Below are 14719 nucleotides of genomic sequence, written 5' to 3'. Positions count from 1 at the left end.
GGATTTACACATTTACTACAAGATGCTGCATATATGTAACTACATGATCACATGCTATTTCTCAGTTTCAAGGGCAGTATCATAATGCATTCACACAAGGGACAGTATTGAGGTTGTGCATACAATCTTAAAGGTGACCTGCAAAAGGGAAAAATTTAGTTTGGTGCCATCTTTTTTTATTACATAATGGGTAAAGAGGCCTAAAAGGTTTTTATTAAAAGCACTATTTTTTTCTGTTTGTCTTTCATGTTTTGGATCCTGTGACTAGTTGTCCATTCGTCATAGCCTTCCAGCCAAGACATCACGAGCAAAAATTTAGCATTTGAAAGTGACATTTTAAATAAAAGAAACCTTTATTAGAGATTCAACACATTCAGCCTTTCAGTTGAGGTGTTACAATTAAATTCCAATGAGAACTTTGCTCTTCCCTTAGTGAAGAGTCTGACTTAACATTCCCGATATTTCTAGGTTAAAAATCTTCAGTTAAAAACACCCTAACCTTTCAGCTTGTCTTTCTGAAGCAAAATAAATAAAAATGCTTTACTCTCAGGACTTCAAAGCTCTGCTCAAAAGTACCTCTCTACAGTAAGTGCAATTTCTGTACCAAATCTCAGTTCTCCAGCTGTTTAACCCTAGAGCTGTTCAAAAAAGATTGCAAGGATGTTTTGTGTTAGGAAAGGAACATTTTCTCCTATCTAACTTTTATGCAAAGGTGGCTGGATCACTTTTGCTCACATTAGATATGTGTTTAAAAAATCAACTTTGGGTAGAGATCACAACCTAGAAAGGTGAAAACTTCAGGAAGTTATAAGCTACTGAAAACAAGGGGCACAGGAGGATTTTTATAGGCAGGAATCTCAGCTGTACGAATCAGATTCTGCCAATAGGGAGTGATAGAGCTGTTTTGCAGTGGCTATTCTGATGCCTCCAGGATAGAATTTTGGAAGAGTGTTGGGGAGAAGATGAGACAGCTAAACCAGTTTAGTTTTTCATAACCAGTAGCAGCCTCTCTACTGTAACTGCTTAATCCATACATCCTTAATTCTGTATTTCTCTAATGCAGACTCCTAACATTTGAGTGGAAGTTTAATATACAGTGTAAAATTGTTGCATGTTAGATACCCAGAAAATTGTGAAATAAAGGTGCTCTTATTTACCTGCAACTACAGCTGAATTCTAAACCTGTGGGTGAATTCTAAACCTGTGGTGAAATGTTTGAAAAAACATGCTGTTACATTGAAATGTCCTTCAGTTTTATTCCAAACGGGCAAATCCAAGCATCTATAAGAGTAGGGCCCTAAAGCCTCAACAAAATCTCTGTTTCAGATTCATTCCTGAATCCCCCCGTTGGTTATACTCACAAGGTCGGCTGAGAGAAGCAGAAAATGCCCTCTATCTCATTGCGAAGAGGAACTGCAAGCAGAAATGCACTTTTTCACTAAAGCTCCCAGCTGACAGGAGTGTCAGAGAGACCGGCAGTTTTTTGGACCTGTTCCGATACAAGATCCTTTTGGGGCGCACTTTGATCATGATGTTCATCTGGTACTTACAATTCTTTTTAAGTTCAGCTCTTTTTAAAGTATTTGAAAAATGTATTGTTGAGAGACAGCTTGTCGTGCTTTCTGTCTCTTTATTACTAAGGGCATTGTGCATGGAACAGGATCTTTGTTTGAGTTCCTTAACTCTTGGTGCTTATTCTTAACCTGATGTCACTTTAATAATCTAGGCCCGAAGTACTTCATCTTGATGCTTTTATGATGCTTTTCATCCAAGAACGTTAAAACTAGTTGAGAATTGTCTTTCCCTGCAGCCCTTCAAAATTGCTGAGATTGGTCATGTACTAGTTCTTTGGCCCAAGGTTGTGGGGTTTTTAGTCTGATTCCTTTTTAGTTTACAAACTTACATAACCACAGCCCCCACAGTTGACTTGCCAACACCAAACTGGTTGGCCACAGGCCCATAGGAGTCTGGGGTAAACAGTTGGCTATAATGACCTGCTTTTGGACTGGTATGGCTTCTGTCGTATGTGTGTTCTGGTGCTGGGATGTCTGTCCAAGCTGTTTGCACAGTTCTAGGAACATGTGCTTCATGCGGAAGTTCTGGAGCCACTGCTGATCATCCCAAGTCTGCAAGGTGTTGAGATCCCACCAGGCTGTGCTTGTCATTCTGCTCCAGAAATGTTGCCTACATACAGGGATTCTCTCGCAGCAGGTGTAAGCTGCATCAATTGGGTTACGGGTGACATGGCTGTGCCCCTCTCTGAGAGCTGCCTTCTATAGGACAGATACTGCTGCTGAATTGTCCACTAGCATTTTATAGCTGCTCTGCCTGAATCCTGAAATAGCAGTGAAACCCCAAGCAGGCAAAGGCTTTCCACCGGTGCTGGATCCATGGCCTGACTCATAGCAGGGAGGGCTCAGACTTGAATTGGCTCAGCTGAATGTGTTTGTGGGCCAAGAACACTTCTGATGGACAGACAAGTTGTCCCACACTACATCAGGAACCAAGCTCTAAAGTGGCTGAGTTTGCAAGATTGCCAAGTAACCTGGGATACACCCCCAGAAGACAGTCTCTCACTCATGTCTGCATATCAGTGTGAACACACCGGCACAGATATGAGGCATGCATAACAATGCAGAGTGGAGGTTCAAAGGCAAATCTTGAAAAAATGGGTTTGCAAGTGCAGATCAAGCAGACCCAGGTGTACAATGCAGTGTATGTACCCTAAAGGAATAATTAGTGTCACAGGCTGGCAGGGGAAATGAAATGAGACATGTGGGACATACCAGGGTACAGTCCAGACCAGTGTGGGTCTGTCACCCCTGCCCTGCAATGTTGGGTGACTTACAAAGCCTTGCTGAAGTAGCTCCCACCTTGGCCACTCTCAAATAGCCTTCCAGCATGAAAGCCAAACCCTGATTGTCTGTGTTTTAACTGCAGTCTGCCAGCCACACTTGGATTACACTCTGGCTCTTGCCAGCCTGGGTTATGCTGCAGGATGACCCCAACTCCCCCCCAGTCCCACATTTCCCCCAGAAGTGTATGTCCTGTACGGCTCAGCCCTCTTCTCTACAGTTCAAATATTTTAAGTTTGTTGTTCCTTAAGAAGCTAGCTTATTATTCCCTTTAAATTGAATAGTCTGAATAACTATTTGAGATAAACACATTGGATTAAATAAAACAGTAAAACAACTTTATTAACTACAAAGAGAGATAAGTGATTACAGGTAATGAGGCATAAACATCAGAAATAGTTACACGGAAAATAAAGAGAAAATGTTTACTGTCCGTGACTTTTACTAAAAATATCTGTGATTGTAAAGAATTAGTTCCAGGAATGGGTAAAAGTGGGAACCGTGTCTATACCTTTATCAAGTCATAATGTATTTGTTTCATATTCATACTATGGTTGGATTTTAAAAGTTCTGGATCATTTTTTTTAATACACAACATTCTTAATTTCATTCTTAAAGTAAAATGTCAGGGGCTGGATCTCTGCAGAAAGGAATAATTCCCCTCTTCCTAAAGCATTGCTCAGGCAATTGTATTTGAAGAGCTTTTTCCTTCCTTTGAAATAACTAGTAGTGACTGTGCTGGAGGAAGGAGATTGGAGTAGAGGCACTAGTTGAACCAATCTGGCCTAGAAAAATCTTAGTCTTTTATACTTGTTTTTCTTTCTCATCTTCTCTCTCTCTCCCCCACCCCGCAGGTTTGTGTGCAGCTTGGTATACTATGGTCTGACTCTCAATGCAGGTGACTTAGGTGGAAGTATTTATGCCAACTTGGCTCTCTCTGGGCTGATAGAGATACCTGCCTACCCAATCTGTATCTACTTGATTAACCAAAAATGGTGAGTATTGAGTAGAATGAAGCCCAATATCTAATTTTTTTCCAGAGGTAATTTTCCTGGGCACCAGTTTGCCCTTAGTTTATTCTCAATTTAGTCCTGTTACAGGACGTATTAACAATCCCAACTTACTCTGTCCTCCTGGGGGAATGAATTACATAAAATAATAATAATAATGAAAAAGATAAATTAATCTTTCCTAACCACTTCCAAGCAGTAAATAATACTCTAGTTCTGGCACACAGATTAAACTGAAGCTCTCGAGGAGACTGAGGTCAGGGCATAGAATCATAGACTATCAGGGTTGGAAGGGACCTCAGGAGATCATCTAGTCCAACCCCCTGCTCAAAGGGGGAACCAATCCTCAGACAGATTTTTTTTGCCCTAAATGCCCCTCAAGGATTGAACTTACAACCCTGGGTTTAGTAGGCCAATGCTCAAACCACTGAGCTAGAGTCTAGCTGCTCTGACTCTACTAACACACAGGATGTCATTCTTCAGACTTTTGATCTTGTGACGCCACAGTAAAGAATCCCATAATACTTTCTAAGCCACTCCAAGATGAATTCTTTTGGAACTAGAGTGCTGTCTTGGGGGCAGCTCCTGCCTTGCGGTATGTGCATTGTGCCTTATAGGGCTGACCGCTAGGGTTGCCAGTTTTGGTTAGCCGTATTCCTGGAGGTTTTAATCAAATGACCTCTTTAATTAAAGATTAATCTTTAATTCCTGGAAACTCCAGGACAATCCTGGAGGATTGGCAGCCGTACTGAACGCTGGGCCATCTAGCCTGTGTTTGATCTGCAGCACTCCATTCTTTCTCTTTCAGTAGAGGTCATCTCAGAACTTTATTAATAGGTGGCTTTTCTCCCTCTTCCTTATGTGTTTGAGGAACATCTCCTCCTGCATGTACCCACTTCCCTGCCCCTCCCAGCCCTCCCAATGGGAGACAAATTAAAAAGCTAGGAATAGTCAGCCAGTCTACCTGGAGATTTTAGTGATTTATCCTTTTTGGGGACCCCATTAGGTTTGGCCGAAAACGGACGCTGGCAGCATTCCTGTTCCTGGGAGGACTGGCCTGTTTTATTATCATGTTTCTTCCAGAAAAGAAAGGTAAATGTTGTCTTCTCCCCCCACCCCCCAAAAAAAGGAGTTTATAGTGGTATTGTGCATGTATATAACACCCTCTAACCCAGAATCTAAGGATTTCACAAATGTTCGGTTCATAACATTGACATGATGTAGGTAATGATTATCTTCATTGTACAACTGGGGAAACTGAGGCATAAGGGGGAAGTGGTTTTCTGAAGGTTTTGTGATGAGTTGGGGAAAGAGTTTGGAATGGAACCCATTTCCAGGCTACCAGTCCTATGCTGTTAATCACGATACCAATATATTGCTGTCTCTACTTTATACGAGACATTTCTTAGGAATTGGGGAAATGTACCTTAGCCAAGGGTGGGCAAACTTTGTGGCCCGAGGGCCACATCTGGGTATAGAAATTATATGGTAGGCCATGAATGCTCAGGAAATTGGGGTTGGGGTGCGGGAGGGGGTGAGGACTCTGGCAGGGGGTGTGGGCTCTGGGGTGGAGCCAGAAATGAGGAGTTTGGGATGCAGGAGGGGGCTCCGGTCTGGGACCGAGGGGTTCAGAGGGCAGAAGGGAGATCAGGGCTGAGGTGGGGGTGAGGGCTCTGGCTGTGAGGGCTCCGGCTCTGGGGTGGGGCTGGGGATGATAGGTTTAGGATGCAGGAGGGTGCTCCGGGCTGGGACCGAGGGGTTCAGAGTGCGGGAGGGGGCTTAGGGGTGCAGGCTCGGGTGGCGCTTACCTCAGGCATCTCCCAGAAGCAATGCCATGTCTCCTCTCTGGCTCCTATGCAGAGGCCCGGCCTGGCGGCTCTGCTGCATGCTATCCCGTCCACAAGCGCCACCCCTGCAGCTCTCATTGGCCGCGGTTCCCGGCCTGCGGGGGCGGCACTGGAGGTGGGGGTAGCATGTGGAGCAGAGCCCCCTGGCTGCCCCTAAACATAGGAGCCAGAGAGGGCTCTGGGAGCTGCTTGAAGTAAGCGCCACCCTGAGCCTGCTCCCCCGCTGGAGTGCAGTTATTTTTTGTACATAATTCTACATTTGTAAGTTACACTTTCATGGTAAAGAGATTACACGACAGTACTTGTATGAAGTGAATTGAAAAATACTATTTCTTTTGTTTATCATTTTTACAGTGCAAATATTTGTAATAAAAATAATAAAGTGAGCACTGTATACTTTGTTCTGTGTTGTAATAGAAATCAATATATTTGAAAAGGTAGAAAAAATCCAAAAATATTTAATAAATTTCAATTGTTTAACAGTGCGATTAATCATGATTAATTTTTTAATCACGATTAATTTTTTTGAGTTAACTGCAATTAATTGACAGCCCTGAATTTTAATTTATTTCGGGAAACCATATAAAGGTCCAATGCTAGCTTGTTTTTCAACTGTTGTACACAGATAGAGAAACAGAAAATATTAGTAAGAGAAAAGACTTCTTCCTGTCAAAGCAAAGCACATAAAATTAATGATACTTCATACTTGTACTTACATAGTACTAGTTATGAGAGGGCCTCAAAAGGCTTTAGACCGCTGAACCTAGCAGGATTTTTAAAAGGATTAAACATTTAAATCAGGGGTCGGCAACCTTTCAGAAGTGCTGTGCCGAGTCTTCATTTATTCACTCTAATTTAAGGTTTCGTGTGCCCGTAATACATTTTAACGTTTTTAGAAGGTCTCTTTCTATAAGTCTATATTGTATAACTAAACTATTGTATGTAAAGTAAACAAGGTTTTCAAAATGTTTGAGAAGCGTCATTTAGAATTAAATTGCTGATCTTACGCCGCCAGCCTGCTCAGCTTGCTGCCAGCCTGGGGTTCTGTTCACCTAGGCCGGCAGCGGGCTGAGCAGGGCCTGCGGCCAGGACCCCAGACTGCGGGTGGGGTTCAGGATTCTCAGGGCAGAAGGCTGGGGGGTGGGGGAGGTCAGGGCAGAAGGCTGGGTGTGGGGGGGGGGGTTCAGGGCAGAGGGATGGGGCTTTAGGAGTGCAGGGCAGAGGGCTCGGTGTGTGTTGGATTGGGGGGGTGCAGGGCAGAGGGCTGGAGGGTGTGGGGGGTGCAGGGCAGAAGGCTGTGTGGGGGGAGGGGTCAGGGCAGAGGGCTCAGTGTGTGTTGGATTGGGGGGGTGCAGGGCAGAGGGCTGGAGGGTGTGGGGGTTCAAGGGTCAGGGCAGAGGGCTGGGGGTATGGAGCGTGCAGGGCAGAATGCTGAGTGTGTGTGTGGGGTCAGGGCAGAGGGCTGGGGGTATGGGGGTGCCGGGCAGAATGCTGAATGTGTGTGTGGGGTCAGGGCAGAGGGCTGGGGTGCTCGGCCCATAGGGGTGCTCCCAGCCCCCTGCCCTGAGCAGCTCATGGCAAGGGGCTGGAAGGGATATGCCCTGTTCCACCCCCTTCCCCAAGGCCCCGTCCCTACCTCTCGCTGTCTCCTCTACGGAGCTGTGTGCACTCTGCCGTGCTTCTCCTTCCCCCTCACTAGGGCCATCAGCTGATTCGCGCAGGGACGGAGAGGGGGCGGGGCGAGGCATGAAAGCACCATGCTGGGGGAAGAAGCAGGGGAGGGAGAAGCTTGGCTGTCGCAGAACCAAGCTTCTGCCTTCTGCCCCTGCAGGGGAGAGCGTTGGGCGGGGGGGGCTGAGTGGGGCTGGGGGCCGGGACTGCGGCAGGCAGCTGTGTGCCTCTCAAAATCGGTTTGCGTGCCATAGGTTGTCAACTCCTGATTTATATGGATTAATACCTATGGTTCACTAGACGGTGGTGAATATAATTGTTTATTTTAAAGGGGTAAAACTCAAATTTTAGGGTATATGTCAATCACTAACTGCTTGGGCTGAAATAGAAACAGGTTATTTTTTGTCATTATCCTTTATATAGGATTTTAACACTTTCCTCTGAAGCATCTGGTACTGGCCACTGTCAAACAGGATACTGGGCTAGGTGGACCACTGGTCTGATCCTATATGGCAGTTCCCATCTTTTTTCCTAATGAGGCAATTTTAGATCACCAAAGTCTCACTGAAAGTCACCTAGATACTAAGTCACTTAAGCACTTTTGAAAAATGTTCTGTTGTCCTTTCCACCAGCTTACCAATAGTACAAATGCTACTCTTCAGCATTTATTGCTGTTACCAAGAGTACTCCCAGAAAACGTTTAGAAATTGTCATAAAAATTTTCAAACCAGTCACCTTATCTTTTTACATCTAATGCCTATTATAACAATTTAAAAACAGAATAAGTAAAAAATTGAACTTCACTGTTTTTCATAATTTGAGCAATGAGACAAACTGACTTCTTTGCTTTTTCTGGATCTCATGCTGTGGTGCTGGGGACTGTAGTCATTTAAACAAACTATTTCTACTGGATTTCTTAATTTAATGGAAATACCTGAACTGACATAAGATGTTAAATTATTTCCCCTCCTCCTCCCCCCTTCCAACCAAAAAATTGTAGGCCAGATTTGAAAGTCTCTTTTCAATGTAAAACTTAATTCTAAACTACATTTCACAGGGTGTTCAAACAAAGAAGTTCTTCCTCTTTATACAATCTAACTGTGCAGCTAAAGAAAATAGGTGCATTTTCCCTCCACATCTTACAAAATCAGGTGACTTTTTTGCCACTGCTGGCTGAAGGATGGATTTCTTGAATTCTCTTGAGCTTTGAGACCTCTACTGAAGCTGCATATAATCAGTGTATGCACCTCTGACAGATATGGTCAGCATAACAAACTCTTCATCAGATTCCCTTTCATTCCATTTGTAACTGAAATGATTACTAAAGGACATTTCTGTATGCTATGGATCCTTACAAGGGTCACATTTTCTTTATCAGCCACAGGAGTGTTTGCAGTTGTGAACAGCCGTTCTTTGTCTTTACTGGGGAAACTGACAATCAGTGCAGCATTTAACATTGTTTATATCTACACATCAGAGCTTTATCCTACAGTGATCAGGTAATCTAAATTCACTTTGTGGTGGTGGTTTCTCTTGCCCATCTCTCTAATCCTTATTACTTCCACTTTTATTTTTGTCCTGTTAACAGCACCTTCTCATAGAGACTTTTCTTTAATTAAAGGAAAACGTGTGTGATTAGTCATAGGGCCTTATAGCAGTAGCACCTGAAATCCTCTAGCTGCTATGTAAACATAAGACAGCTCCATTAAGTATTCATGCTAGTGTAGCTGGTGATGTTGGGGCTTATACCTTCAGGAGGCTGCAATTGTTTAGAGCAACTTGGTCATTCACAAACATATTTGAGCAGCTCTCATGTTTGATCTACTAGGGAGTAGTGGAGCCACATACTCTTTGTAGGAGAGTGGACAGATGAATGTAGCATATAGATGCACTTTGTACTGGCTGTTCCCCCAGGTACAGCCATTGGTAGCCAGCCAGCCAGTGTAGCTAGTACCAGCACACCGTGGTGTGATTTGGATTAGTGCTATTTATCCCCAATTTCAAGAAAGGTTAATGTGCACTAGTCCAAATCACAGCTTACAGTGGTTTTGTCTCTACTGTGGCAGCTACACTAATGCCTGAAATTCTGTTTGTGAACAGGGTCTCTGTTCTTCAGCACTGTGTACAGTTCCACTACTGGAGTGCTTTTAGCAGCATTCCAATACCTCCCTTGCCAATAAACTTTGTCATAGGCATAGTACAATGACCAAGAATTTTCTTATTGCTGACATCTTTCTAAAAATTCCTTAATTCCTCTCCTGCAAATACCATTGATTAATACCTGTATTTTTCTTTAGGAATGTTGGAATGGGTTCCTGCTCCATGTTTTCCCGGGTTGGTGGGATTATTGCTCCCTTCATCCCTTCACTGGTTTGTCTGCACTTACATTTTTATTTCTGTCTTGCTTAGCTCTGATGTATCAGATGTTTGCAGGGATGGGGGAAATAGGATAAACTGTGTGTGATTCAAGATCTGGAAAATAGAATCAACATGGAAGAGATGTTGATATAGTATCATGCTTCTCCATACATGGTGAAGGACAGCAGGATGTAGCCCTTATGTAGGCAAAACTCCCACCATTTGTTTCAATCTGTTTTATCCATGTAAGGATTTCGTGAACTGGCCTATACACTTCAACAGGCTGACCACTTTCAGATGCTCAGATACTATGGTGGTGAGCCTCTCCTAAAACCCTGGGCAGGCAAAGTTAAAACCGAAGCTGGTGTCTAGGATTTACCATATCAGATGAGATTGTTGTACTCTCTTTAGTAGTTATTATTCCCCCTTTGTCTGTGGCTAATGCTAGAGATGAATCCTTTCACATAAATTGCCTCAACAAACGTGTAGCCCTGGAAATGGATAGGGGAAAGGGAAGGAATGATGTGATCAATTTATTCCTCGAAATGTGAGGTTTGCGGTTTAACCTTAATATCTTAATGGAGAAGAGAGAGGCAGCCCCAACTGGCTTCACTCTCACTAGATACATGCAAATTAAAATTCATAGCTAAGTGTCATGTCTCTGGACGTGGATATTCATGTAGAGAGACCTGAGATACTTAAAATCCCTGAGCCTGAATCTCGCAGTAGGCCCTGAACAGAATGAGAAATCAGGGTCTGGGGAAATACATATATTATGTATGGTACTCATAAAAATAAATGGCCAGATTTTCTCATGGCAGAAAGGAACTGGAAACTTCCAACTCTGACCAAGTGAAAATTCCCTTTGTGGGGTGGAGCTTTCTTGCTTCTGCATCCCCTCCCACCTGACTCAGGCAAAGGGGTCTATCAGGAAGGCAGGGAACGTTGAGGGTATTCTGACTATCTGGCCTTTGGAAGTCCGTTGATAGCTGGTGTAGACTAGCAGCCCCTAGCCTACTCCAGGATAGGTTCAGGCCAGTGCAGATCTGCCTGAGGAAGTGTCATAGGCTCCCTGACATGGGTGGTGGTGATCAGGTGAGGATATGGGGAGCACTCCGTCCTGTTGTGTCTGACAGAAACTTGGCACTGTAGAGAATCTGAACAAACGATCTTAAATTTGAGACTTCATCAAACTTAAACACGTGTCAGCTTTGTGTAAATATGGGAACAAATAAATGTTGAATTGAGGGGAAAACTTGTTTGTTTTGGGAGTTCCCCCCAGCACACTTGTAAATAAGGTTTGTCTTTTTGTTGGGGGAGAAAGTTATGAGATTGTTTTATCACCAATATATACATTGTGCCTTTATGCCTGGTCATAGTCTAATGTGTTAATTTTTCCTATCTCGATTTAGAATTTTTTCACAATTGAAAGTGAGTGAAAGACTTAAAACAAAAAAAAAATCAATTAACAGTTGCGTTAAATTTTCAAAATGAACTTGCCTGGCTTCTCAGTTTGCCTGAAACTGAACATTCAAGTTTCTGGATTTCCATTTTAGGCAACTCACAGTTTTGCTTCTCCAAACTTGGTTTTGCATTCGCCGTCTACTCAATTTGTGCGCACAGATCAGCGTTTGTGTAAAAATTTCATAGCCAAGAGCTTGAATGCATGAATTTAGCAGGCACTTATTTAAAATTCCTTCCAAAACCTGTGGATCCAGAGGTATCGATAAGATTGGTTCCAAGCATATCTGAAATCTTCTGTTCCAGTCTTTATGTATCATTAAAGCTACATTTTAGTCACAGATATTTTTAGTAAAAGTCATGTACAGGTCACGGGCAGTAAACAAAAATTCTCGGCCCCTGACCCGTCCATGACTTTTACTATATACCCCTAACTAAAACTAGAGGGGGGGGTGCTGTGGGTGCTTGGTGGTGGTGTGGGGGCCATACTGCGGGTGCTCAGGGGATGGCCCTGGCCCTTCCACTGGTGTGGGGCGGGGGGGAAGAAGGGGCGTGCATGCCAATGCGTGGAGGAGCCGGGGGGACCATTTGTAAACCCCTTTGTAATAGATGCATAAACAATATTCCTAACTTCAGATACCAAAATGATACATGCATACAAATATTAATCATATTCAGTAAATCATAATCTTTTCAATATCTCACATGACCTATCTTGCATAAAATACGTCATGGTTATGCCATAATTATATCATCATATCTGTATGAAGAATATGGGGTGTAGTGTCACAATACCTACCTCACAGGGTGGCTGAAAATTAAGTGTTTGAATATGTAAAATGCCATATATTGGTCCCGCTTTCCTTAACTATCTCTGCTCTTAATTTCCAGAAATCTGTGCAGTGGTCTCTTCCATACATCGTATTTGGAGTGACTGGCCTGTTGTCGGGGCTCCTGAGTTTGTTGTTGCCAGAAACACTAAACAGCCCTTTGCTAGAGACGATCTCGGACCTGCAGGTGTGCTCATACTGGAGACTGGGGGATGAAGCTATGTCATTGCAAGCACTAGGTGGCTCCCGGGTACATCACTTTTCTTAATATTTCTCTACCATTGTAGTGCATTGATTACAGCTGTCAACTTTAGGAGTGCCAAACTAGATGGTGCTTAGTCTGTGGATGACAGGCCCCAGGGGGACATACGGGATAGTTTAGTGATCTTACCATCATATTTGAAATACTCTCTGCAAGTGCAGGCTCAGATCCTAGCTAGGTCAACTCATCCCTTCAAGCTATGCTTGGTGAGAAAGTTACAACTTTTTCTTTTAGGATAATGGACCCTAACACAGTAATCTCTGCCTCTGTCACCTCTAGGCTGGATTGCTGCAGCATGGGTCTTGTAAGGCTGGTCTGTAAGACCTTTCAAAAAGGCACAGGATGCAGCAGCTTGTTTGTGAGGGAGGGTTGTGCCTGTATTATATAATCTGTGCAGGCTTCCACTTTGTCTTCGGATGCAATTTAAGATGTTGGTTCTAACATATAAAGCCTTAAATTGGTTAGAACGTGGTTAACTCTGATGTCAGGCATGAGGCAGACATAGTAGCTGAGATTAGTTGAGGTGCGTGATCTAACAGCTCCCAGGTTTAATAATGAGGAGACTTGGAGGCAAGGTATTTTCAGTGAGGTTTACTGCTGAGTTTGCTTCCCTCTGTTCATTCATCAGGTTTTGTTGACCTTCCAGTCATGTCTTGAAGTGTGAGAAGTCTTCCATCTATTTTTTTCTCCTGGGGAGGGAGAAATAAATTAGAGTGGAAAGAGTGATTAAGTTTGGGGAGGGATATTAAGTTTTTGAACACTGGTCCAAAACCTATAAGTATTGTAGGGTTTATAAAGATTATAGATTGACTTGGAGCACTAGAAGGGTACGTCTTGTCACATTAAATGAAATGAAAAAATATCCACAGTCTTTAGGAACACACTTCCCCAGATATACATCTGAGATGAATCCAGATAAAACAAAAGGAGCCAGTTTCGTGTCTGCAGTGACGCTGTCTACTTCAGTGAAGTTACACCCAGGATGGCCTCTGACGCATTATACATTTTTTAAGACAATCACAGATAAAACATATGGAAAATTTAAAGCTGTTAAACATTAACCCTGTCTGATGATGATCGTCCATCGTTTTCGAAGAAGACCTTAACATCTATCAGGTTGTGAGCTGTCCACGGTGCGTCCGCAAATGGCTGGTAAGGCCAATACGGGCACGGAATGTTCTGCCACATGTCGGGCAGACGTGTGGGCACCACTGTTACAACATTTGCAGCTCTGGCTTTACGGAGTGCTCACTTCTCTTGTGCTAGGGTTATCCTTCTGGCTTCAGATGTCTGGCAGCCTTGGTGGATCAGCGTACGCCATGTCGATCGGTCTTGTGCCAGGGTTTCCCAGGAGGTGATGTCGATATCCAGGGACTTAAGAGAGGCTTTCAGCGTATCTTTGTATCGCTTCTTTTGTCCCCCATGCGATCGCTTTCCTTGAGACAGCTCACCATAGAAGAGCTGTTTGGGGATGCGGTGGTCTGGCATCCTTGCAACATGGCCTGCCCAGCGTGTCTGGGCTTTCATAAGCAGAGAGTAAACTGACGGCAGGCCTGCTCTGGAAAGGACTTCTGTGTCAGGCACCTTATCCTGCCACCGAATCCTCAGAAGTCTGCGGAGGCAAGTCGTGTGGAAGTGGTTCAATTGCCTAGCGTGCCTCCTGTATACAGTCCAGGTCTCACTGGCATATACATCAAGGTAGTTAGCACTACTGCTCGGTAGACTTTAAGCTTTGTAGCAAGGCTTATTCCACGGCGGTCCCACACGTTGGTCAGCAGTCCGCCAAATGCAGAGCTTGCCTTGGCGATTCTTCAGTTGACCTCGATGTCAATTGTCACTGCGCGGGAGAGGGTGCTGCCAAGGTATGTAAATTGGTCCACTGCTTGCAGCTTTTGCCCCTTCACTGTGATGGTGGGCTCTTGGTGTTGGGCTTTCGGAGCTGGCTGGTGCATCACTTCGGTTTTCTTTATGTTGATAAGAAGGCCGAAGTTATCGCATGCTGCTGCGAATTTGTCCATACTGGCTTGCATTTCCTGCTCTGATCCAGCATTCAGGGCACAATCGTCAGCAAAAAGGAGGTCTCGTAGCACAGTCTCCTTTATCTTGGTGACAGCCTGGAGTCTTCGCAGGTTGAACAGTTTCCCATCAGTCCTGTATCTCAGGCTGACTCCCAAGGAACTGTTCTGAAAGGCGTCTGACAGCATGGCTGAAAACATCATGCTGAACAGGGTCGGTGCCAACACACACCCTTGCTTGACGCCGTTTGTGACGGGAAAGGCCTCTGAAGCTTCTCCGTCGTCCAGAACACGAGCCGTCATGCCGTCGTGGAACTGACGTACCATCAGGATGAATCTATCAGGGCACCCAAACTTCGACATGATACGCCACAGACCTTCACGACTGTCAGTGTCAAAAGCCTTAGTGA

General features: G+C 44.1%; 1 protein-coding gene across 2 annotated transcripts in view; it reads left to right on the top strand.

The window, feature by feature from the left end:
- SLC22A15 (solute carrier family 22 member 15) overlaps window positions 1-14719 on the top strand; it is a 41333-nt gene that overhangs the window by 18285 nt on the left and 8329 nt on the right. The window contains exons 6-11 of one of the 2 annotated variants that reach the window (XM_045001183.1): window positions 1327-1542; window positions 3710-3850; window positions 4872-4957; window positions 8762-8882; window positions 9681-9753; window positions 12094-12219. In XM_045001183.1, coding sequence (XP_044857118.1) covers window positions 1327-1542; window positions 3710-3850; window positions 4872-4957; window positions 8762-8882; window positions 9681-9753; window positions 12094-12219 — 763 coding nt within the window. Of the gene's footprint in view, window positions 1-1326; window positions 1543-3709; window positions 3851-4871; window positions 4958-8761; window positions 8883-9680; window positions 9754-12093; window positions 12283-14719 lie in introns of both variants that reach the window. The other variant, XM_045001182.1, reaches the window with a different exon arrangement.

This window comes from Mauremys mutica, chromosome 1 (genome assembly GCF_020497125.1).
Source record: "Mauremys mutica isolate MM-2020 ecotype Southern chromosome 1, ASM2049712v1, whole genome shotgun sequence".
In the NCBI taxonomy this organism is placed as follows: Eukaryota; Metazoa; Chordata; order Testudines; family Geoemydidae; genus Mauremys; species Mauremys mutica.
Note: the sequence above shows the minus strand (reverse complement) of the source record. Positions and strands in the feature narration are given on the sequence as shown.